Consider the following 23,919-nt stretch of genomic DNA (forward strand, 5'->3'; position numbering starts at 1 on the left):
CGAAATCTGGGTGCATTTGAGCAGCAATTTCTCGTGCTACACACAGTTTCCGACAGCCAGAATAGCGCCAAATGATTGCTCTCATCTAGCAATTGCTTTCCAGCACCTTTTCTCAACTTTTTTTGGGATCGCCAAAAGCCGGCCCAAAACCATGAGGTGCCCCTCATTGTTTTTGTCGAAACCCAAACGATCGTATTTTTGACAGCAAAAATAAAGACTTTTACTATGGCATATATTAAATCAAAACGTTTCTATTGATCTAAGGCAACCCCTGAAACTTTATTTTTGAGGTCTTTGTATATGAAATCTCGACATTTTCGCCAAAAACCCCATTTCCTATTTCTAAATTTGCTCAGTAGGCTTAGTAAAAACATCTTGATTAACCAGCATCATTGGATGCGTCTTGAAAAACACTCCAAGAAAGCTTAAGGGAAGATGGGCTAAACATTACGACTTATATAGTCGAATTTTGCAAAATATTTTTTGTAAGGGAGTCGAGCTCCAGGTTTTATTTAAAGTCCAATTTTGCAAAATAGATAAATTGTGTCTATTTTGAACAGAATCTGTCCAATCTTGAATAGAAAAAAAACTGTCGGAAATTAAAAAACGGCTTGTGGCGGCGGCTAAACAGAATGCCTTCTTCACAATCGCAGCCAGTGCTAGTGAAGCTAATGGGAAGGGGATTGCGAATTGAGAGGTATTATAGCTTTAATTGACCTCTTTCTTTTGATTTTGTTGAGGGTTTTGATATTTTGCAGATTTGATCGCTGAAAATTGCTTTTTTAGCTGTAGATCTCAATGCGAAATGCAAAATCATCGCTTTATTAAGGAGAAAATGTGCTATTTCAATGGTAAACACTACTGAAATCACACTGAATGTTGGTTTCAGTTTTGATTTAAACCCCTTTATAACAATGTCAGTGCTGTATATGATATAGAGCAATATAATAGAGCCATTTGCTCTATTCCAGTCTGAATACCACTACTAATTTGGGCAATTACAGTCTTTCAGTAACCTAGCGTCATACTCGCCGATCATGCAACTACAGAATATATTGAGGTTTTCGCTGAGCGTTAGATAGGTCAGACAGTCAGTTTTTGGGGTCGAAATTCACATAGGTATGAGGGCTAACTACTGTTTATGTTATGGATGAAGCACTATAGATCAATAATGCTTCAAATGGCAGGAAGCCAGTGAAAAATATGGCAAAGATCCACTCTAAAAGTGAGAATGATCTATGAGCATGATGAATCAAAGGTCAAACATGCAACAGCATATTGCCCTGGCCAGATAAAGGTACAAGAAATCAAGATTTTGACAGCTCACATGCAATAGCCATATCCCTTTGATCACTCAAATAACGTTCCAATGGAGTCTTCACTTCTATCACGAATCAACCATACACCACTCTACCGCATGTAGTCACTAATATATGACAATTACTTTTTATATGATAAAAAAAAGATCTACAATTGTATCCAAAATATAGGAAAAAAAGAAGCAATCTTTTGGTCTCTTTTTGATACTTGGTGTTGTTTAGAGGAATAAATATTTATAGGTTAATTTTATTTGGTGGCAGCCATGATCTTGGGAGCAGCCTATAAGACATCAAAATCAAAATGTTAGCATGGGCTGAGGTCTCGACACTAGACATATCAACTTACACATTCATCAGCACAGTGCATGAAATGGAAGAACTCCTCGATACCTATTCACAATCGCAAACTTTCAGAAAACAGCGTTTTGGATACAAAAGTGTGAATATACATACAGTTCTCGCTGGATCCGTTCTCAACACGCTCGTTACATTCATCAAGGTGATGCTTCAAGGCAGAGCATTGTTCAGTACAAACTAGATTAGATTTTCGATTGAAATGTCAATGCTTCCACACTCTTTCATTTTCTCGTTTCCATTGCAGCTATAATCTAATTTACCTTCCCAAATAGCAGCCTTAGGATCCTCGGGCTCCTCCTCTTCCTCTTCCTCTACCTCCTCTTCAGCAGCGGGGGTTTCCTCAACAACTTCCTCAACGGTCTCTTCGACTTGGGGCTCTTCGTCAGCGTAGACGGTAGGCATGAAACTGGAGAAGAAATCAGAAAGACCCATTTTGATGTATATATTAATGGAAGTTAAATGTAGAGTGGGGTTTTTTTGTATGTCGAAAAAAGTGAAGAAGAAAACAAATTTGGGTTTTCCATCCTGCTTCCAACAATTATAATTTTGTAACTGGGGGTTCCCACTTCAAAAACAGCATCCTTTTGCTCTTCTCTGTGACGCAATCATAACAGAGGAGGTCCGGGCAAATGCTGAGAGCTTTGATTGATTCAAGAACGCCGAAAATCACGTACAAGCTCCTAATAAAACACGCCTTTATTCCATATTCAAATGTCAAGAGTATTTGATAGAATACCTGAATGGATCACTGAGAGGTCCAGCAGAAAACTAAACCAAGTAGTATCAGATGAAAAGACGATGAGGATAAAGCTGGTAGGGCTAGATCCATGATGGCTTCATGGAACATTTGACTCATATCCATTACCAGGCATTGCACATTTGCGATGAGCGTCAGACAGAGCTTGTTATCATGGAGCTGGCAGACGACAGTTTCTTTATACCTGCTATATTCAAGCCGGATGACATTCGCAAAAAATTTGGGTAATCACTCATAGCTCTATCTTGGCGTTGATACATTTTGTAACACATGGTGTAGTCTATCGGATCTGAAACTCAGTATTGATGCGTTGGAAGAGAGGATCGTCAAGATCAAGATGTATGCTGTATCTGCTTACAGAAGCAACCGCAACCTGTACCCGTACCTGGTTGTCACTGATTTTGAATACGTCAAGGGACGCTCTCGCATTGACAGTGATTTACAACATGCATATACGACAAAACAAGTCGAAAATTGGATAGATGATGTACAACAAAGCCTACACAATGTGCATGATCCTGTTTCCAAGATGTTTCCGTCCAGTGGTACAAGTCAAAAGTAGCTTCTTTGTATATGCCACGTTTGCTAAAACTACCTTTGCTAGCGTTGATGGCGGAATACCGCAATTTTAACGCATTAGAGTGCCATTTAGAGGCAATTTTATCTAGAATGTATAAGTTTGAGCCTAGAAAATCAGCAAACGCTGCAAGGGAGAGAGAGCATTCAAACAGCATATGCAGTCGCGCTGAACGAGGTAAAGCAAATCATTCAAATGGTGAGGTTGGATCATCGCACTCATACCTATCACACAGGCATTGTGGCCTCAGATGCAATGTACGACCATGCAAACCATGAACAACTGGCCACGACATCTCCTATGACAGAATGGCGCTCCTCTAGTGTGAATCACTCTCGTGCATCACCGTCTAACTGTTTGACCCTTCAGGCATTCATTCTCTCCACATTTGATACTATGGAGGAGATTCCGGATGAACTTTGCATTGATTCAGAGTCTGTGCTCAAGGAAGAGACCCAAGCCAGTACTCCCTCGCCGAGACCTTTTGCACACTCTCCTCATTTCGTTGCCACAAGCCCAAGCATAAACGCAAGTCCAGTAGCATGCGTAGCTGCCAGCTTTTCGCCCGAGCCAATGTCGTTTCCATCTTATTCGCCTTGTCCTTCCAACGTTAATAATCAGATGAGTTTGTACGATCCAAGGATTCTTAATAACTCCATGCTAGCAGGCAGACCGCACGAGCTTACCAATGTGCCAGACAACGCTGATCCCTCCAAAAGACGTCGATTGTATTCGGATTACCGACTTCATTACTTGACATAGCTCGAAATTGATACATGATGCATATACCCTTCTTTAAAGAGTCACAACAAAGTGTCTAAATAAAAGAACGCGAACATCTTTTTGTCAAGAACTCTCTTTTCCTTGAACTTACAACTCATAATGAACGATCCAACACAGATAGAGCTGAAAAATCCACCCAAAGATGGCATCTCAAATGTATGCTTTCATCCCACAGATCCCGATTGTTTACTGGTGTCCTCTTGGGACAAGGTAATAGACTATTTGCTACAGACATATCGAGTGATATGCTGAATGATACGTGATAGACTTTGCGATTATACAATGTGGAAAAGAACGAACTATTACAGCTATTCAACACAGATTCAGCGATTCTAGATTGCTGCTTTGGGGACGACAATGTTGTTTATTTTGGTGGTCTGGATCGAAAGGTGAAAATGTAAAGGACACACCTGTCAAGAGACCAAAGCAGGGCCGAGACTTAATCGTTTGAATTAGGATCAATTTAGACACAAATGAGGAATCAGTTATCGGCAAGCATGATGCACCTATCAGCTGCATTTGCTATGGATCTGCCACGAGTAGGATGCAGATTATTTAGTGTACAAGAGCATAGATTTGACATTTCTCTTTTTTTTTTGTAGAGAGAGTATACACTGGATCTTGGGACACAACATTGCGTGTATGGGATGCACAGACTAGCACCGAGGAGCACACATTGCACTTGAATTGCAAAGTATTCAGCATGGATTTACGGGACGAGAAGTTGGCAGTGGCAATGAGCGATCGCAAAACACACATTTACGACATTAAAAACATGAGCTCTCCTTGGCAAGAAAGAGAAACAACTCTCAAGTATATGTTGAAGTGTATTAGACTGATGCCTAATGGCCAAGGTTATGCCTGCTCTGCTATTGAGGGCCGTGTTGCATTTGAGTATTTCGACATGTCTCCTGAAGTGCAAGCTAAAAGATACGCATTCAAATCCCACCGTCTCACCATCAATGACACCGAAGTCGTATATCCAGTGAATTCGCTCTCGTTTCACCCAAAGTAAGTGTAGCTAGAAAAATAGCCCGCAATCAATGACTGAGCCTCATATTAGACTTGGTACATTTGCATCTGGTGGTTCTGATTGCGTTGTCAATATTTGGGATGGTGCCAACAGAAAGCGTGTCAAGCATATGACTGGATATCCTGATGAGATTGCTAGTTTATCCTTTAACCATGATGGATCTAAACTGGCTATTGCTAGCAGCTATACATTTGACGAAGGAGAACGAGACCATGCACCAGATACTATCTTTATCAAGGATATCTCTGACTCAGATGTCGCGCCACGCATTGTTGCCTAGATGGTCCACCTGGCCTATGAGTGTAGATTGTGCTTTACTTGATTCTGCTAAAATAAAATGATGTAGCTACACTAAAAGAATGGTGCCGTATGTAAATTGACTGAACACAATACTAGAGATGGGAAGCACGGATAATCAACTCAAGAATGTGTTCCTGGATCAAGTTGAATCGAGGGGAGAACTGATTATAATTTCGGCCACTTTTTAGACGAGGGTTTTCAATGGAACATCGCATAAGCCAATTTTTTTTTTACTTTGTTGGTGCATATCAAAGCCTAGGCAACAGCGCACCATGTGCTTAATAAAGTCTATGCTGTTTATCGCAACTCTTTCATTTGAAACCCAATGCAAGGGAGCAAAAAAAAAAAAAAAAATTTGGGCATTATAAATGTCGCGTATTGATTTTGCAACATTCGCGTTTCATTTAGGTTTATTGCAAAATATGAGTTCGCAGAAAAAACCTGAGAAAAAGCAATCAAGCTTAAAGTAAACAAGCCAATGAATCAATGAATACCAGTAATCTAACACTTCTTGGTAGCTCTTTCTTTGGTAATAATGCCAACAAAGCGCCCGCAAAGCCAGCTACTACCAAGCAAGAGCCAACCTTTACCGAGCAGGAGCCAACTATGGCCCAACAAGAGCCAGATAAAACAGCATCCACATCTACAGATACAACTGAGCAAAAGAAACGCAAAAGAGTCATCATTTCAGACACTGAGGAAGAAGATGAAGAAGAGACACCTCCCAAACAAAAGACACAAAAGACTGCATTGGGTAAATCAACGGTAAAGCCAGTAAAGCCAGAGGCATCTTCAAGTGTCCCCAAGACCGAAACTATGGAAGTGGATCCAACAGACGAAAAAAAGAAGGAACCAGAGCATTCAGACGAAGAATTCGACAAGGAGATCGAAGAGGCAGCTGCTGAGGAGAAGGAGGCCAAAAAAGAGAAACTGGAAATGATGTCCATCATCCACACAATGTAAATATATCAGTGCTCTCGATGATAAACATTGTTTAACCATCTGCTTAAATGCAAATTAGTGCTTCTGTAGGGCCAGGAAAGTCAGGTGTGGATTGGAAGAAAGGTGCACCGTAAGTTGTCTCGCTCTGATTCACCATATTCGAGTTATTAAGACCATATTGCAGCATTCCTTACTCTGTTTTGTGCAAGACATTTGAAAAGTGCGAAAATACAACCAAGAGACTAGAGATCACAGAGCATCTTGTTACGCTGTTTGTAAAGGTCATTGACCTCACACCAGAGGGGTTGCTCCAACTGCTTTACATGTGTATCAATAAGGTTTGGCTCACAGAGAGCGAGCTAATGGATGCAGGGTTGACACATTGTTCTATAGCTTTGCCCCGATTACGAGGGCCTTGAACTTGGTATCGGTGAATCGCTGTTGATGAAAGCTGTAGCACAATCCACTGGAAGAGACATGAAGCAGTTGAAATTAGATTATGTCAAATGTGGTGATCTTGGCACTGTAGCAATGGTAAACAAGCAGCTTGTATATGTGGAAGGTCATCTAATTGTTGCCTATAGAACAGCAAAGGCTCGCAAAGAACATTGTTCAAGCCCAAGCCCTTGACTGTTCCACATGTCTTTAGCATACTCAAAGAGATTGCCAAAATCACCGGTAACTCGGTAAGTATATGGCAGATTGTCTGTGCTAGTTCGTTCACACTGCGTAACTGCAGGCACAATCCAGAAAAGTTGACAAGATCAAGGGTCTTTTGGTCGCTTGCCAAGATGAAGAAGCCAAATTCATCATTAGACATTTGGAAGGTAAGCTTCGTATCGGTTTAGCCGAGCAAACAGTTCTCTCCGCATTAGCACAAGCTGTCGTTCTCAGTAAGATATGTAAGTGTATACAACGGTCTTTCCACTCAAAGTGCTCATACATTACAATAGCCAACTCCAAACTGTCGACTTCCAAAAGGGAAGAGCTATTATCAACTGCTGTAGATACTGTGAAATACGTGTACAAGTAAGTGTCCTTGCTACAATGCTCCGTTGCAAAATACTCATTCTCGCTAGTCAATTGCCATCTTATGATATCATTATTCCTGCTCTATTGAAATACCCCTTGGACGAGTTATTAGACCACTGTACCATGCACCCTGGTATTCCCTTGAAGCCCATGTTGGCGCATCCAACAAAGAGCTTGACCGAGGTGTTGGATCGATTTGAGGGACAAACATTCACCTGCGAATTCAAATACGATGGCGAGAGAGCACAGGTACGATATACACTTACAGGGTGGCAACAAGAGCACCAACTAGTCTGATTAGATTCATCGACTCGAAGACGGCACTATCAATGTCTACAGTCGTAACTCTGAAAACATGTCTGTGAGATACCCTGATATCATGAACGCAATCAACAAGGTACAATATGGATGGACTCTGTATACATAATCTACTAAAATCCTCCTCCCCTCTTACTCTTATAGTGGATTAAACCTACCACCACCTCCTTTATCCTAGATTGTGAAGCGGTGGCTTGGGATAAGCAAGAGAGCAAAATCTTACCTTTCCAAGTGTTGAGTACTCGTAAGCGTAAAGACGTCAAGGAGGAAGACATCACTGTGCGAGTAGCTGTATTTGCGTTTGATTGCTTGTATTTGAATGGCGAATCATTGTTGCAAAAATCGCTCAAGGAACGTCGTGAGGCACTTGCTGGTGCATTTCAGGAAACAGAACACGAATTCTACTTTGCCAAACACATGGATTCCAACAACATTGAGGATATTCAAACATTCTTGGATGTGTCCATCACCAGTAATTGTGAAGGCCTTATGGTCAAGGCATTTGATAGCTCTGAAGCAACCTACGAACCCTCCAAACGTTCTCGAAACTGGCTCAAGGTGAAGAAGGACTACTTGAATGGTGTTGGAGACTCTATGGATTTGGTCGTAATTGGTGCTTATTACGGTCGTGGTAAGCGTACATCTGTTTATGGTGCGTTCCTGTTGGCCTGTTATGACCCAGAAACAGAAGAGTATCAAACCATCTGTAAGATTGGTACCGGTTTCTCAGATGAAAACTTGCAATTGTTTTACGATACATTGAAGGATCATGTCATTGATGCTCCCAAGCAATATTACTGCTTAGGTGAAAATGCAGTGAAGCCTGACATTTGGTTTGCTCCAACGCAAGTCTGGGAGGTCAAGTGTGCTGATCTCAGTGTGAGTCCTCGATACATGGCTGGTGTAGGTCGCGTGGATCCCAATAAGGGTATCTCGTTGCGTTTTCCTCGTTTTATTCGCGTGCGTGATGATAAGGACCCTGAAAATGCCACATCCAGTGAACAGGTCTCTGAATTCTACTTTGACCAAGCAAATCAACAAGGCAATAGCAAGAATAACGACATGGATTACTACTAATAAAAGATGGGAGCACATGGAAAAAAAATCATTATAGAAATACAAACTGTTTTTTTTATTATGAAAACTCTTTTTTCTTCGAGGCAACTGTGGCAGCAGCAGCATTCAAACTATGATTAGAGAAAGCACAGTGATTCTTGAAGTATCTAAAGCCTGCCAAACCAGTTAATATCACAACGCCTGCTACCAAAGATAAAGTAAGGTAATTCTTTGTGGTCCAGGGCTTTTCCGTCTTGTCTTTATTTGATCCAGGAGTAGCAATTGTTCTATTGCGAGTGGTGTTAGTGTGTGTCAGATCACTGCCTTCTGCTATTCAAACTTACGGATTCATAGCCACGCCGGTAAGAATATGATACAAATCAGCCATCTGGTTTTCTTTTACTGAAACACTTAATGGCACCGCAAGTCCTAAATTTCTACAATAAATATCTGGCTGAACCTCACAACGTTGAGTAACAAGGTCCAGTTCGCATTTGGTAGCCACTATAACTGTTGGTACATGGTCAATCTTGTACTTTTCCTAAATCATTTGCATGTTACATAAGAGGGCCATACTAGAACAGAGGATTTGTTTGTACCTACCCTTAATGCAGCCACATATCCAAATGAATTGGCATCACTGGTATCATATACAAAGCACAACAAATCACATTGATCCAATCTCTTTTTGCTGGACAAGATTTCAGCAACTTGACTTGGCTCCACTTCCTGCATCACTAGATACTTTTCAGCGCCCTTCATCTCCACTGAATTGACCACATGAAAAGGCTCTGTAGTGGCTTGATATTTCTCAGAGAATGGTTTATGGACGAACGCTTTCAATAAGGAAGTCTATGTGTAACAAAGCGTCAGTTCATCCTCACTTTTTTCTTTTCAAAGCAAGAACATTACCTTTCCTGAGCCTGGAGCACCAAACACATAGCACGAAAAGACATTTCGTTGTATTTTGCCCTTTTTGCGATCCACCTTCTTTGGTTTGGTAATCTTCAGCGCTGTGCGAGTATCACCCTCAAAGCCGAGATACGCCAAATACTTGAGGGTCGTTCTATGATCTAATAAAGTTGTCATGCTTATTGGAATATGTCAGTCTACAGAAGAAAAGCACAAGCCCTGCCACACAATTACCTCCATTGAGCTAACCATCCTTGTAAAGTAACTGCACCGGTCTCAGTTGTGATTGTTGTATGAGGGAATCCTGTATTAGCCCAAGGGTTTCCAGGTGATGTGCTGAAGAGAAAATCCAGTTCAACTCGATTCAATGCGCCGTCCTTGTCCTTGTCAAACGTTTGGAATAGTTCAGCAAAAAATTGATAGCCGTGAGGGCTCAATTCGACAGAGCATTCTGAAGGCACCTCCAATCTAGACGTAGCAAGTCAATTGACATCTCTCTCTCTCTCTCTCTCTCTCTCACACACACACACACACACACTGCACACACATATACATGCACACTTTCACACTTACGTTGGCAGCAGGAAATCCTCGCGCAGTGACAAATCATCGCCATATCCAAATTTACGAAGCACTGTCCAGGTTGTTTCAAGACGTCCTCTTTGAATAAATAACGAATGTAAATAGATGAAGCCGGATTCCGTCAAACCTACGTCGCTTACTCCTGTAGGTTCATGCTCCCTCACTACATCTTTCACGCCATCAAGTTCTTGTGGCTGTAGTGGAGCATTGAAGCATTTTCTCTGTTGGATGATGAGATGGATTTTTTTTTAGCTGGACATGCTCATTGCTGGCATCTGTTTGTTACTGTACCTGAAATTCATTCAGTTCATCATCGTTGAGAATGTTATCTTTATCCGCATCGCACAGTTTGAAAATACGTTTGAGTGCTTCGACACATTGTGGCTTCAAAACATGTTCTCTTGAGTCATACAGAGGAGCGGTGGGATGGAGAACTGCCTTTTGAGCAAAATAGAAGACCTCTGAAACATTTAGCAGTTGCTTGGCCGAGCATTCAACGCAAGTTTCTACCTCCTAATACACACACCCACAAGTTAGATGCATGGCTCTAGCATGAAGTAGCGGCATCGCTCTTACCTTGAACTCGTTCATGATGGGTATCACTTCATCTTCAAGACTCTGATTTGCCACGTCGTTGCCACGCAAATCAATCTTATTACCAACCAAGACAGCAGGAACCTAGGAGGAAATGATAAATATCAGGTAAGGTGAAATCTCAGTACATGCTTACATTCACGCCCAAGGATCGAATATAGGGTAGCCAATACAGTGAAAGACGGTTGAATGTATTGGGATCATCGATAGCATAAACAATACAGATAACATGTGCTTTGCGGATTTCCGCTTCCAATTGCTCACGATCCTCTGTTCGAGCTACGATTCAACTAATTTAGTCCATCTATCCATAGTCAGTATGCTCTATCTTTGCTCTTACCAGAAGAGTCCATGATGTGCATTGTAACGTTTTCCGGGGTAACCTCTGGCGGTATGGTTACTTCGGGTATAAGGTGTTGAACCTATAGAGAGAGAGAGAGAGAGATGGAGTGAATACGCTTTGGAATCAGTTGGCTACTGGTTGCGATGATTACATTAGGGATGAATGTCTCTTTGATCAATGAAGCAATAAGTGTACTTTTGCCAACTCCCTCTATCCAGTGCGTATAAGTGTGCTGTGCATGTACACGTTTTTGTATATGCTCTTACCATCACCAACAAGAAGAATACGGACGTCTCTTCTCATGATGTATTAAAATGTATAAGCTTAGTAAATGAAGAAAACGCGGTTTTTTGAATAGAGATATCCGAGGCTGTATTTAACGAAAAATAAAGGGGGTGATATCAAGATGAAAAAAGAAGGGTTCTCTTGTGATATTGTCCAAAACGTTAAAACGAAGGAAAAAAAAAAAAGAGAGAGAGTGGGATTGAAATTGGTCAACAAAAAAAAAAGCAAATATATAGGGCAAGGGCAACTGACGGTACACATTGTCGTATACAAAACGCTCACACGCACATACTCGAGTATTACGTTATAGCATACAACTTTGAACGACTCCCATGGCTACAAGGTCTCGTCTTTTTGAGCATTCGAGCCATGCTGGGTCAGACAATACATCCACTACCTCTTTTATGTAGGATCAGTATTAGAATTTGTTCACATCTCATCAGAGCTAGGTGTACGGGTGTTGTTGCATTCAAAATCCCCGGACACAGCATTTGAGTCTCATTTGCAGTTTATCACATCGAATGCTGCCTATTCCCTTACTAAACAACACTTCATTGCATCAGTGACATCGTGAACAGCAATTGCAACGACTGATTCGGTGATTCAATACTAGTTTCTTGATGAAACACCTGTTAATTGCTAGTTTTCCAGTGCTTTAGATCTGTCAAGACAGGTGCTCATCGCTCTCTGAACAATAATCAATCATGTCTATTATGAATGGCTTATTTTAGTCCAAACAGCTGGTTCATATATATATTGTCTCTTCTTACATATAGCTATCCAGACTTTACTCGTCAGTTCCTAAAGAGATCTTAAAGCATTCACGTGTTAGATTTGCATCATGCCTTAGAAAGCATTCAATAAAATTTAGAGTCACCTTTGAATTGAATCAGATTATAACTTAATTCAAGTTGGTCAGCGAGCTTCATAAGACGCTGACGGGCGGTTTCGATGGAAACAATGCAGTCGTGTTCATGATTCACATGAAAGAGGCTTCACTCTTCTCATCCATAAACCAAAACAAAGCAGAATCTGGCTCTTTCAGCTTTCTATTACTATACGACAACCATTTCCAAACCCCCCTACAGGTGTGATCTGACGTTTTCACGATGCTCCGCGTCTGCAACAGTGATAACAAATCAAATACAGACGTACATCATACCTGCATTGACTCTTAGTACTCGATTGTATACAAATCGCAGCAGAAACTGAGTACATTTGAATCGTGTTTTCTCGTGTTTGCAGCCGTTTTAGGCTGTCAAAATAGCATCAAACAGTCGTTCGCAATTAACACCAACTTACTGACACCGTTGCTCAGCTTTTTGGGGGGTCAAAAAAACATGGACAAAATTCGACCAAAAAGCATGAGGTACCCCTCATGGTTTTGATTGAAAATCAAACGATCGCGTTTCTCATCTTGATAATGAAGACTTTTACTATAGTGTATATTGAATTAAAATGTTTCTATCGATCTAACGCAACCCCTGAAACTTTGTTTTTGAGACCTTCAAATGTAAAGTTTCGACATTTTTGCCAAAAACATCATTTCATATTTTCAGGAATAGCTCAATCAGCTAGTTTAGAACACTTATCATAACTAGCACCATTAGATACGTCTTGAAAAGTACTCCAAGGAAGCTTAAGGGAGTACGGGGTAATCATCACAATTTATATAGTCGAATTGAATGAAATACTCTGATTAAGTCGCAAAGCAAGAAAAAAATTCCCATTTCAAGCGAAAAAAGTAACAGGAAGTTGAACTAATCTTTGGTGGCTAGTGGCTGGCAAGTTTGATGCCTTCCTAACATAACAAACACAGTGTCCTGGCGGAAGCTCATAAGAGAAGGATTGCAAAGTGGAAACTACTATCGCTTTGTCTTGGTGCTTTGTTTAGCTTTTTTTTTTTTTTTTGCACAAGTTTATATTACATCGATCTAACCATAATATACTACTCATCCAAATGTGAGACTCAATGCAAAATGGCATTCTTGACCTTATTCAACGTTGCATATGTTACTCTGGCTCTGAGCTCTGATAACTTAATAATCCAAATTTAGTAGAAGCTTGACAAGATGCAAGGACACACAAGCGACTCTTTAAATGAATCACTGGCTATTGTATATGCAGCTGCTTGCTAGTCGAATTTGGCGGGCTCTAAACGGATTTGTATAGAAGACTGATTCCCATGCTCAAATATTCAAATACTGCTGTAAGGCAACGCAATGCGGGCAAATCTATAATGTATGCTATATGTAGTTTAATATGCTTTCACGGCAATCAGAATTTTTGTCACTGTATTTTATGTCTCGAAAGATTCAATATTGACACGCATCTTTTGAATTCAAATCCGTCTAATGCTTGCCAAATAAGTCTTGTAGGCACGTTCTGTTGCAGTTATCAATTGCATACGTAAGAATGAGAGTGCGCTGCAAGTAACTGAGTAGAGATGGCTGATGATGGTTAGCTTTGCTTTTGAAATGCTGTGTATATTTCATCATTGGTGGAGCGTTAAATTCATCGTAATAGCTTGACATGTGTGGGTGAAATCACTGATTTATTCCCACAGATCAAAATCAACATCCAGATACAATATCAGCCATGCAATCTGTTGCTTTTCCCTGAGCAATGCAACAAACTGGTAGCATGTGTGTCATTGAAATTTGACAGGTTCTCGGCACTGCTTTCTTTAATCATATAAGCATGTATCACAACGACCTACGATACCATTTGAATAATCAAGATGTGTAAGGCGTACGACGTCACTTGTTATTTTTTTTCCTTGCCTAATAAATATGAGTGTTTTCAATCCATTTTTCCTTTTTCCTTTTTTCTTCTTTTCTTCCATTCACTTATTTTCACAGAAAGAAGAATACAAGCTATAATTTAAATGAGTACAACAGAGCGAGCACAGAGTGATCTTAAGAAACTCAAGTCCAAATATAATTCACAATTGTCAACTTTAAAAGAGCTATTTACAGAATGGACAGATGATGATCTTTTATTTACACTTCAAGATGCTGACGGGGATTTGGAATTAGCCATTGATCGAATCAGTGAAGGTAGTTGATGACAAGTGCTTATTGTATTTACATTGAATTGCTCAAACTGTCGACTACAAAAAGGCCATGCTAACCAATGGGGCGAGGTCAAAACCAAGAAATCGAAAAAAGAAGCTGCTGCTGCCAACAAGGCAATTCTAGAAACACCTGTATCAAGCGCAGTATCATCAACTACTACATATCCTTCCTATAGCAGTACTACCAGTAGACAAAGCAAACCCTTGAAGCCTCGCTCCTCTGCAGCAGCAACATCAACGGCAGCAGCAACATTTTCTTCCTCAAGTCGATCTGCGCATCATCCAAAGCCTCATGCTGTAGCCTGGCAATCGAGTAAAAAGGCAGATTTTGATGGTTGGAATACACCACAACAAAAGACAGATGATGGAAACAGTTGGAATACTGTGGAAAACAGTACCCCTAAAAAGATATCTTCCACCCCCTCTTCGTCTACTAAAACAAGCAATGTTCATAGAGGTGGTGGTGCAAAAACATGGGCTAGTTTATTACAGTAAGTTTCTGGCGTCTCATTTGTATGCATGCATAATTAACATTCATCTATGTGCAAGATCGAAAGCAGAGCCTGAGCCTGTCAAGAAGCCAGCGACAAACGATCTATATGATGCGTCCGAAAAGGAATTACCACCACTCCAGAAGGTAGACGACGCTTGGTTGAGTGGGCCAACGCCCGCCAATGATAGCCTAAATCAATGGGATCAACCCATTCAAGAATCTATCAAATCCTCATTATCGCCATCTTCCCCACCACCAGCAACTACCTCCATTTCTTCTACCACCGCCGCTACAACCACAACAACACAACCACAAATCAAAAAGGCGCTCGATGATGGTATTTCAATTGATTTTAACTCTTTAAGCCTGAAAGAGAAAGAGAATGTTCCCGAAGTGTAAGTTTTGATTTTCCATTGAAATACGCCATATCGAATAATAATCCAAATTGCTTGTTTTAGTAGTTCCAATCATCCTAGTGTCGCAGATTTATTGAACTCTGTGAAACAGCAAGACCAAACGCCCACGAGCCAACCTGCCCAACAGCAAGCTGCAGAACACCAACCACAACAACATCAGCACCAACAACAGCAGCCATACCAACAGCAGCAACAACCTACTGAACAACAGCTGTACCACCAAATGTATCAACAACAACAACAACATCAGCAATATCAGCAATTTGGTATGCATGGCTATGGCAACGCATTCAACGCTGGCTACGGTATCTATGGTAACAGCACAAATAGTAATGCTGCTGCTGACAGCTTATTTCAGCCTTCTTCGGGATTATTCAATAATCATCAACAACATCATGAAAACGACTCCAATGTAAATAATTCTACAAAAACCACAGGCGCTTCTACTACGAGCACGACCGCCTCTAACGGCGGTATTCCTGCTGTCAATGATATGTATTCACAGCAGCCACAATACAACAACATGCAATCGTTTTATCCTTACTACTACATGCAAAACCAATTTAATGCCTACCCTTCCTACGGTCAACCCTCCCTTAATCATAGATACGATCAACCTGGGGTTGGTAATCTTGCCAACAGTATGGCATCACCCTATGGAGGCGCATCTTCTGCTTACTCGAGTCAACTGTACGGAGGCTTTGATGATTTTGGATTAGGCAGTGCCACACATCAGAACACAACCACTACTTCACCTGACGCTAACAAAAAGACTGCGCCATCTACGACTGCTTCTGCCACCTCAAGTATTCAGCAACCTTATGCCAACTACTTTAACGGACAATCGCCCATGTTTTCATCTTATGGACAGCAAAATCGAAACAGTGGAAACCAACAATATTGGAATCAATAAATTGATTCATTCTGGAAATAAACATATGGTGCACATATTGCTTGTGATAGTAGGGTTTACGTTTTGCATTTTCTTATCAAATGTGCAAAATCCATAATGGCATCAAGTTGTAACTATGGTCGAGAGTGTTGGCATTGAATTTTCAAAGAGCTTCGAGTTATTTCCAGTGTATTAGGCCAGAACAACAAATGAGCTGTTAAAAGTGTATTAAATGTGAAATAAGGCTATTACCTGCCTCTTTCTTGTAGTGCTCTTGGGTTATGTTTTCTTGAGTGAAAGACGATTATATTCAGCAATATTGGAATCATTGAATTTATTGAGGATGAGTAAACAAAAGAATGATTTTATACAATGCCATTTGAAGAAGAAAGTTGTGGTGATATTGGTAATGCCATGTCCAACCTGACAATGTGCCCTTGCTGTTGATGCAAAAGACATTGGAATCCACTAGAGGGCTGATTGATGGCCTCATACAGTTCTCTCATATCAATTGCACCATGTTCATGATGATACATGTCGTGCATCATTTGATGTAGCTGGACCAATGTGTGGTAATTTGGCTTGGCAAAGTATTTGAGCTGTGCTACTTCATCCAGCTTCAAATACGACGATTTGGCTCTCTCCAATATCAATGAGTTCTTGAATATTACATCGCCAAATAGCTTGCCGTGCACATTATCTGATAGTGTTGTCAAGGGTGTCCATCCATTTGTCCACTTCAGGCTGTTGTGGTCATCTCCTCCTGTAGAAAAGCGTCTGTTTGATGTGCTGTTGTGTTTGACAGGTCCAAACAAGAAGTTTGAAAAGAATGAATGATGGTTTTCACTGCCGCTGGAAGTGACATGCGGTGAGACTGATCTTGATTTCAAAGGACTACCGATAGGGCCAGCAACTGAAATTCTTCGTCTATTTGGTATAATATCGACAGTTGCAGAAGAGTCTGAGAGAACGTGGTGTGGATGAGACACTGATCCTTGCTCTTCGTCGTCTTCTTGCGACATCTTGGTATTGTGTAACTTGCGCTTTCTCTCCTGATTCAGCTTTTCTTCTGCTCGCTTCTTCTTCAGTTCCTCCTCTTCTTTACGCTTTTTTTCTCGTTCGGCTGCTTTGGCTTTCTCTTCCTTTAATCGTCGCTTCTTTCTCTCTTCTTCTTTCCGTAATCGCTCTTCCTCTTTTTGGCGCTTTTCTTCTTCTCGTTTCAATCGCTCTTGCTCTTTGACCTGTCGATCGTGCTCTTGTTTCTCTCGTCGCAGTGCCTCGGCTGCTTCTTGCTCTTCTTTTCGCTTCTTTTCTTGTTCTAAACGCTCCTGCTCTTGTTGTAATTTAAGCTGGCTATTTTTCCATTTAGATGAGTGCTTAATGGAGTTGCTATAATTAGGGATCCTTACCGTTTTTTGTCTCTTTTCTTTTCTTTGTCTTGCTGCTTTTTGAGTTCTCTTTCTTGACGCTGTCTATCCTCTTCCTCCAGCTCTTCAATAAGACGTTTTTGCCTATCTTGTGCTACCTTTTCTCGGTAAGCAGTGAGGACTCGCTGTTCAAACATTCGAGCTGCAAACACCTGGAACATTTTACGGCCTTCTTCCATTCTTTGTTCTTCTGTTCTCACATCCTGTAAAATGCATCTTAGTGAGTAATTGATCCTAATCAAATTTTCACGCATAATTACTCTTTCATTGTCCCCCTTGTCTTCGTTCTCGTCGTCTTCGTCCTCATCATTATCGTCTTCGTCCTCATCAAATAGATCACTGTTGGCGACTTCTCTCTCTTTGAGCATCTTTCTCTCAGCCAGTTTTTCCATCATATCAAGAAACTTTTTGCCATCATTCTTCAACAGATCATCAGCTACGGTGATAATGCTTCCCTTGACAGTGAGAGTTTTTGAGAATTGAGGCTCCTTTTTGGTTGTAACAGATTGATAGTGCTCTCCATCCTCCTCATCCTCCTCATCGTCGTCGTCATAATCATCATCGTCATCGTCGTCTTCGTCTTCGTCATCTTCTGAATGACTGTCGCTACTGTAGATGCCGTTCTGTTGCTGACGATAAGCATATTGCTCCAGCTCCTCATAATAGGCGTCGTACAAGACCTCTAATTCATCTTCAATAGCAGTTCTAGATCTATGCATTTAATACGAGATTACTGACTGAATGGAACAAAGAATAGCTACCTTTTCTTGCCGCATACAGAACAGTTACAGCTGTGTCTTTGCTGTTCTTTCATCTTGCGAAGTACTGCTTCCTTTTCCACTTTGACTAGCGATCGTCTTTCCTCCTCTGAAAGCTGTAGCCAGAACTCTCGAATGCGTTGTCTTTCTTCGGTGTAATTTGTGCTTGTCCAGATATCACTTCGCTCAGGCTTATCGACTAGCCAGCGCGTATTTTTCTTTTTTTGAGTTGAGCACATGTCTTTGCCGTTCTTCATGATGGTTATAGAGGTAGTTGTTACTTTAATAGGATTCACAGCACTTTGTTTCATGGAACAAACTTCAAAACTATCAGGGTATTCTTAAAGATGCGTTCTTTCTTCTGGATAGATGTTGCGTTCTTTTTCTGGTATAAATGCAATGATTTACGATTACAAAAGATGCACCGTTTTTTTTTTGAGGGGAGAAATGAATGAGAAAGAAAAGAGTGTAAAAAGAACTTGGTGCAGTTTATTCATGACCGAGAATCGCAAAATTGCACCTTGAATGAAATGTATCGCCTATTGAAAAAAGCACAATCAAGCAAGAAAACATATCAAATGTATACTGGCACACACATAATAAAAAACTAAATGGATGCACCCATAACCATCTCATGAAAAAGAGGAAGGCCTCATTATGAGAGCCACCTCCTAGAGAACAATCAATATTATCTTGATTTAATTTATCTCTCCAAAAAAAAAAAAAAAAAAACTGGAGATAAATCATGTGCATCATGCCTGTATTTTTTTTTTGATTTACCTGGATTCTTGAGAGAATCGACTCTACACGAGCGATATACCAATTCATCTTCAGTAAATCAAAAAAGCGGACATAGCCCAGGCACGTTGCCAACAACATATAACTGCGAAACTGGGGCATCGTTTATCGGATGGTCTCAAATTGAGAGTAGTGTAATTTGAGGGGGAAGTTGGGATGGCTGATGCTTTTCTATTTGATCTCCTTCCACAGTATTAAACTGAATCAAAAAGACTATACAAATCATGTAATGATGACTGAATATGCTACAAAAAGTTTATCCTCTTGACAAATATTGCTCAAGCATGCAAATGTGCTATGTAAAAGCAAAAAAGCCTGTGCAATGATGACTTGACTTTTGGCTCTAGTACTTGTGCAACAATGAATTATACAAGAAAAACATTTATGGCAGTTTCTTTTATTTTTCTTTTTAGTTGTGAACCAAATGGTAGCTGAGCAAGATCAGAAGTTAGTGGACTATCCTGTCATTGTGTCTATAGATTTTGGTAGGTGAGCTTGAATCTGATGAATACAAACACTGATGCTGACGATAATTCACAAGGCACCACATACTCCGTAAGACAAAATAGTAATCACCAGTCTATTCAACACAGAGGAGTCGATTAATTTGATTCATAGGGCTGTTGTTATGCCCTTCAATCCAGCAATGATGATGAAATATACGATGTCACTCGATGGCCAAAAAACAATGGATTCTACGCCAAGACACCAACGCTCTTATACTATCGAAATAAGAGCAACAGGCTGTTGGATTGGGGACGAGGTGCTCGATTACAGTCATTACGGGTAGGTAGCATTTGAATCTAAAATTAGACATCCACATCTAAAAGAAACATCAGCCTGATCAAAGTGGTACATTGTTGCAATACTTTAAACTTGCCCTCGTTCAACCAGATGATGTGCCTTTACCCGAGGGCAAATCACCCGTTGATGTGATTTCCGATTTTCTAAGGGTGTTTCACGAGCATGTTTGTGAGCAGCTACAGAAAGCTACCTTATTGCAGAACTTTAGACAAGAGCATTATCAATATGTAGGTTTCTAGCATGCTATGAGGGACTTTACATGTCACTAACACTAGCTACTTCACCGTAGTGCCTCACAGTGCCTGCTATATGGTCGGACGAGTCCAAAGCCATCATGCGAGAAGCAACCGTCAAAGCGGGTATTATTGCGCCCGATGATCCCAATCATCGTTTAGAGCTGATCAGTGAACCAGAAGCTGCTGCTGCTTACTGTGAATACAAGTACAAATCTTGGAATTTGTCAAATGGGAACACGTTTATGATTGTAGATGCTGGAGGGGGCACGGTTGATTTGATTACCTAGTGAGTGATAGCAAACATACACTGATCATAGTACATGGCTGTTTAACTTTTTGTCTCTGCAAGCCTGATTGAAGATGTTACACCACCTAGAACGCTGAGAGAAGTGACACGAGGTCATGGTGGCATGTGTGGCAGTGCGTTTATCGATCAAAACATGCGAAAGCTATTGCAGTCTAAGTTAACAGGCCAGATGCCAGTCTGTATGTTCGAAATGATGATGGACTATTTTATTCAGTCTGTTAAACCAAACTATCTCGGTGATGAAGAATACTACAAGCTTGATGTTCCAGCTGGCGCATTACCTTATATACCGATGCATTTGCTGGACGATGTAAGCTGAATCCTTCCATGCTACTATTTGGGATAATCTAACTATTCTGATTTAGAATGGCTTGATGGTATTCCCGCTAGAAGAGCTACAAGACAAAGTCTTCAATCCGGTTCTGAAGCAAGTTGTGGAGCTTGTTGAGCAGCAAATCAATCAAGCGGGTGCCTTTGTGGACGCTATTTTTCTAGTGGGAGGATTTGGATGCTCAAGCTGTTTGTATGATATACTCAAAATCAACTTTAGCCATCAAGTAGGGGAGATCGCTATGCCTCCTTCTGGTGAACTCGCCATTGCTAGAGGTGCGGCTGCATATATTAAAAAACCAAACCTGGTTACTAGCAAAGTGCTACGACGAACCTACGGTGTGCAAACTCGTCTTCCATTCGAGGAAGATTTAGATCCTGAAGAAAGCGCAATTATCACCAAGGATGGCATAAAACGATGCTCTACAAGGTTTGATGTCATTGCTAAAAAAGGGCAACGTATCTCGATAGATCAGAAAATCAGGCGCTCTTATTGGATTGAATATCCAAAGCATACCGAAGCAGATCTCTATGTTACAGACCAGGATGATTTACCAAGACAAATTACAGACAGTTCCGTCATTAAACTGGCAGAGATTCCAATCAAAATGCCATTGCTTTCCCACATTAAGCCTGGTACCCGAATGGATGTTACGATAGAATTTTCTTTTGGATCAACAGAAATCAAGATGCGTATTTACTTGGCGGATACAGTGAGTGAGCATATACTAGATACCATGGATTCGTTTACATGACATTTTTTTATTCAATTAATAAAATGAGTCTATCTTTTCCCCAACAGAAAAATGAAGGGATGGTCAGACAAACACCGAAACATGCACATTGCAATATGCAATGTGCATAATTTGGTGATGCCCAGTAATATATGCACAACGTGTGGTAATCAATACAGTGATTACAAGCAACTCGTGCTGCTTCCGCCATGGTATTGACAGAGCAATGTTTCTTTCAATGCAAAATGAGTAACCATTCATCTAAATTCTTGTAATCCATTAAACCAATCAGCATGGAAGATTTTTTTTTCTCTCACTTTTTTTTTTTCTATATATATTAAACTCCTTTTTTACCATTTTCTTGTTTTTTCCTTTATCTCACACATTAAACACACAAAATGTCTACACCAAGAAGAAGAATAGAAACTGATGTTATGAAACTGTAAGTCCTTGGTGCATGAATGGTGATAAAATACTGACATGAAATCAGCCTCATGAGTGATTATGAAGTAACTTTAGTCAACGACAATATGCAAGAATTCTATGTTCGTTTTCATGGGCCTACTGATAGTAAAACATCATGAAAATCATGCTAAATTCTTCCGATATTAACACTGTGTGCATTATAGCTCCCTTCAATGGTGGTGTATGGAAAGTACATGTTGAATTACCTGATCAATATCCCTACAAATCACCGAGTATTGGCTTTATGAATAGAATATTTCACCCAAATATCGATGAAGTGTAAGTAGCTTATGAACCAACAAGATTCGCATAATCTCATGAGTGCATACAGTAGCGGTTCTGTTTGCTTGGATGTTATAAATCAAACCTGGAGTCCAATGTTTGGTAAGTGTGGTGACATGAATTATGAAAGCACATCATACTAACTTGCTGCGAAACCAGATATGATTAATATTTTCGAAGTTTTCCTTCCTCAATTGCTTCGATACCCCAATCCAACTGATCCTTTAAACGGCGAAGCTGCTGCATTGTTGATGAGAGAGCCAGCCAAGTATGAGGTTAAAGTTAAAGGTAAGAATTTTGTGTGATCTGTGATGGTTGGCTTTTTCTAATATGTTTGGTATAAAGACTATGTTTCAAGATACGCTACAAAAGAAGCCGCTGATGCTGCTGCCGATGAAAGTTCTGACGAAGACGACATGAGTTCAGTTAGCTTTGATTCTTCTGAGGATGAAGCTGCGGGTATGGAATTGTAAAGAAATATATATAAAAAAAAAAGGAGTAAAATAATGCATGTCAAGTCGTCTGCCGCCCCTTTCCCTTGTGTCAATAACCAAGCTACAAATATATCAAATTAGCAAGTGCCTCATAGTTGCATCTAAACAACGTATCTTGAACATGGAGTTTTTCGAATATAATAAACATGGAGGGTTGTCTACTTTGACAGGTTGATGGGGGGTTTTGGCTGGTTCAATTTTTGCATTGCTGGGGTACTAAAACATCTGTTTTAATGTCAAATTGTTACATATGAAGAGTCTTGTTTGGGCTTTCATTTGGAACAAAAATATTACATTATTTGCAAAGAGAATATACATGAACAAGCAAAGGCAGTTGCAAGCTAAAAAACACGTGATAATAAAGCCAATATATTTTATTATATAATTTATTTGAAGGTAGTCAAAATCATCAAATTGCCTAGCTAGCTCAATCGGTAGAGCGTGAGACTCTTAATCTCAAGGTTGGGGGTTCGACCCCCCCGTTGGGCTTATTTTTTTTCATCGTATTCTAACAAAACGTCTCACCATATTCTTTTGTTTGAATGAATCACATTATTACATTGTCAGGTTCATTGTTACAGGCGAGTCGGTAGTAATGTATATAGTTTCGATAGAAGAGTATGAAAGAGATAGTAAGTTAGCCAAAGCAAACCTAACTATCAAATGAGCACCAGGTTTATAGTTGTCCAACCAGAAATAACAAATAAACAGAAGAAGAGTAGAAAGTAGAAAATATTACAGTGATGTGTATAAAAGAGTTAACAATGAATCAATTATAATATATGAGATATATAAAGAATTCAAGGAATCTTACAAATAACAGATGTTTAGTATAAGAAAAGAAGTAAATATAACAGCTAATGAGCTTTATAAAAGATGTGTATTAAACTATTGGTAAAGTATAAGTTGATTTTATTAATTGATTTTGAGAGTTATGCTTTTATACTATTTTGCTACTCTTTATGTATGTATTAATGTCCTGATTAACATAGGATTGATTTGTGGTTTGATAATGTTTCTGTACTAATACCCTTCGATGAATGAAGAACTGTTTACTTAATTTACAAGGGTCAATGTATATGGTTTCGCATGATTTGGTTATGTAATTGCATTTCATGGATTTAAGAAGTAAGGTTTGATGTGAGTTTGTACTTTTTGAATACAAGATACGGAAGGCATTGCAGTGTTGACCTGAGTCTTTAATTCATACCCGCTTG

At 40.1% G+C, this 23,919-nt stretch overlaps 9 protein-coding genes and 1 non-coding gene across 10 annotated transcripts; 7 read left to right on the top strand and 3 right to left on the bottom strand.

Moving 5' to 3' along the window:
- Nucleotides 1–1,566: 1,566 nt before the first annotated feature.
- On the bottom strand, nucleotides 1,567–2,108 carry ATC70_003505 (uncharacterized protein; the record flags this gene model as incomplete). The annotated part of the gene is made up of 4 exons (XM_064822864.1): nucleotides 1,567–1,599; nucleotides 1,666–1,709; nucleotides 1,773–1,853; nucleotides 1,937–2,108. The coding sequence occupies 4 exons, from the start codon at nucleotides 2,106–2,108 to the stop codon at nucleotides 1,567–1,569; spliced, it is 330 nt and encodes a 109-aa protein (XP_064679464.1).
- A 279-nt stretch (nucleotides 2,109–2,387) lies between these two features.
- On the top strand, nucleotides 2,388–3,772 carry ATC70_003506 (uncharacterized protein; the record flags this gene model as incomplete). Its single annotated transcript, XM_064822865.1, has 5 exons — nucleotides 2,388–2,489; nucleotides 2,545–2,657; nucleotides 2,713–2,978; nucleotides 3,038–3,187; nucleotides 3,246–3,772. The coding sequence occupies 5 exons, from the start codon at nucleotides 2,388–2,390 to the stop codon at nucleotides 3,770–3,772; spliced, it is 1,158 nt and encodes a 385-aa protein (XP_064679465.1).
- Nucleotides 3,773–3,892: 120 nt separating this feature from the next.
- Nucleotides 3,893–5,106, top strand: ATC70_003507 (uncharacterized protein; the record flags this gene model as incomplete). Its single annotated transcript, XM_064822866.1, has 5 exons — nucleotides 3,893–4,003; nucleotides 4,060–4,190; nucleotides 4,250–4,332; nucleotides 4,396–4,804; nucleotides 4,857–5,106. 5 exons carry the CDS (start codon nucleotides 3,893–3,895, stop codon nucleotides 5,104–5,106), a joined length of 984 nt encoding a protein of 327 aa, XP_064679466.1.
- A 442-nt stretch (nucleotides 5,107–5,548) lies between these two features.
- ATC70_003508 (uncharacterized protein) lies at nucleotides 5,549–8,495 on the top strand (the record flags this gene model as incomplete). The annotated part of the gene is made up of 11 exons (XM_064822867.1): nucleotides 5,549–5,592; nucleotides 5,645–6,085; nucleotides 6,148–6,198; nucleotides 6,253–6,406; nucleotides 6,462–6,602; nucleotides 6,653–6,754; nucleotides 6,808–6,970; nucleotides 7,022–7,097; nucleotides 7,148–7,349; nucleotides 7,402–7,497; nucleotides 7,563–8,495. The coding sequence occupies 11 exons, from the start codon at nucleotides 5,549–5,551 to the stop codon at nucleotides 8,493–8,495; spliced, it is 2,403 nt and encodes an 800-aa protein (XP_064679467.1).
- Nucleotides 8,496–8,553: 58 nt separating this feature from the next.
- Nucleotides 8,554–11,208, bottom strand: CAT1_1 (catalase A; the record flags this gene model as incomplete). The annotated part of the gene is made up of 12 exons (XM_064822868.1): nucleotides 8,554–8,761; nucleotides 8,819–9,015; nucleotides 9,078–9,326; nucleotides 9,387–9,564; nucleotides 9,621–9,854; nucleotides 9,960–10,189; nucleotides 10,260–10,481; nucleotides 10,545–10,646; nucleotides 10,699–10,841; nucleotides 10,903–10,984; nucleotides 11,057–11,115; nucleotides 11,172–11,208. The coding sequence occupies 12 exons, from the start codon at nucleotides 11,206–11,208 to the stop codon at nucleotides 8,554–8,556; spliced, it is 1,941 nt and encodes a 646-aa protein (XP_064679468.1).
- Nucleotides 11,209–14,077: 2,869 nt separating this feature from the next.
- CDC4_1 (SCF ubiquitin ligase complex subunit cdc4) lies at nucleotides 14,078–16,088 on the top strand (the record flags this gene model as incomplete). Its single annotated transcript, XM_064822869.1, has 4 exons — nucleotides 14,078–14,249; nucleotides 14,313–14,757; nucleotides 14,816–15,154; nucleotides 15,221–16,088. The coding sequence occupies 4 exons, from the start codon at nucleotides 14,078–14,080 to the stop codon at nucleotides 16,086–16,088; spliced, it is 1,824 nt and encodes a 607-aa protein (XP_064679469.1).
- Nucleotides 16,089–16,432: 344 nt separating this feature from the next.
- On the bottom strand, nucleotides 16,433–18,509 carry STE7 (MAP kinase kinase (MEK); the record flags this gene model as incomplete). The annotated part of the gene is made up of 4 exons (XM_064822870.1): nucleotides 16,433–17,420; nucleotides 17,477–17,697; nucleotides 17,755–18,199; nucleotides 18,256–18,509. The coding sequence occupies 4 exons, from the start codon at nucleotides 18,507–18,509 to the stop codon at nucleotides 16,433–16,435; spliced, it is 1,908 nt and encodes a 635-aa protein (XP_064679470.1).
- Nucleotides 18,510–19,474: 965 nt separating this feature from the next.
- Nucleotides 19,475–21,482, top strand: ATC70_003512 (uncharacterized protein; the record flags this gene model as incomplete). The annotated part of the gene is made up of 7 exons (XM_064822871.1): nucleotides 19,475–19,535; nucleotides 19,592–19,605; nucleotides 19,669–19,836; nucleotides 19,890–20,081; nucleotides 20,144–20,376; nucleotides 20,440–20,707; nucleotides 20,763–21,482. 7 exons carry the CDS (start codon nucleotides 19,475–19,477, stop codon nucleotides 21,480–21,482), a joined length of 1,656 nt encoding a protein of 551 aa, XP_064679471.1.
- Nucleotides 21,483–21,859: 377 nt separating this feature from the next.
- On the top strand, nucleotides 21,860–22,681 carry ERG4_1 (C-24(28) sterol reductase; the record flags this gene model as incomplete). Its single annotated transcript, XM_064822872.1, has 6 exons — nucleotides 21,860–21,903; nucleotides 21,952–22,031; nucleotides 22,091–22,205; nucleotides 22,258–22,310; nucleotides 22,368–22,496; nucleotides 22,554–22,681. 6 exons carry the CDS (start codon nucleotides 21,860–21,862, stop codon nucleotides 22,679–22,681), a joined length of 549 nt encoding a protein of 182 aa, XP_064679472.1.
- A 437-nt stretch (nucleotides 22,682–23,118) lies between these two features.
- ATC70_003514 lies at nucleotides 23,119–23,191 on the top strand. The gene has a single exon. It is a non-coding gene; the product is annotated as a tRNA-Lys (tRNA).
- The last annotated feature ends 728 nt before the right edge of the window (nucleotides 23,192–23,919 follow it).

The sequence above is a fragment of the Mucor velutinosus genome, assembly GCF_035048745.1.
Source record: "Mucor velutinosus strain NIH1002 chromosome Unknown tig00000165, whole genome shotgun sequence".
NCBI lineage: Eukaryota > Fungi > Mucoromycota > Mucoromycetes > Mucorales > Mucoraceae > Mucor > Mucor velutinosus.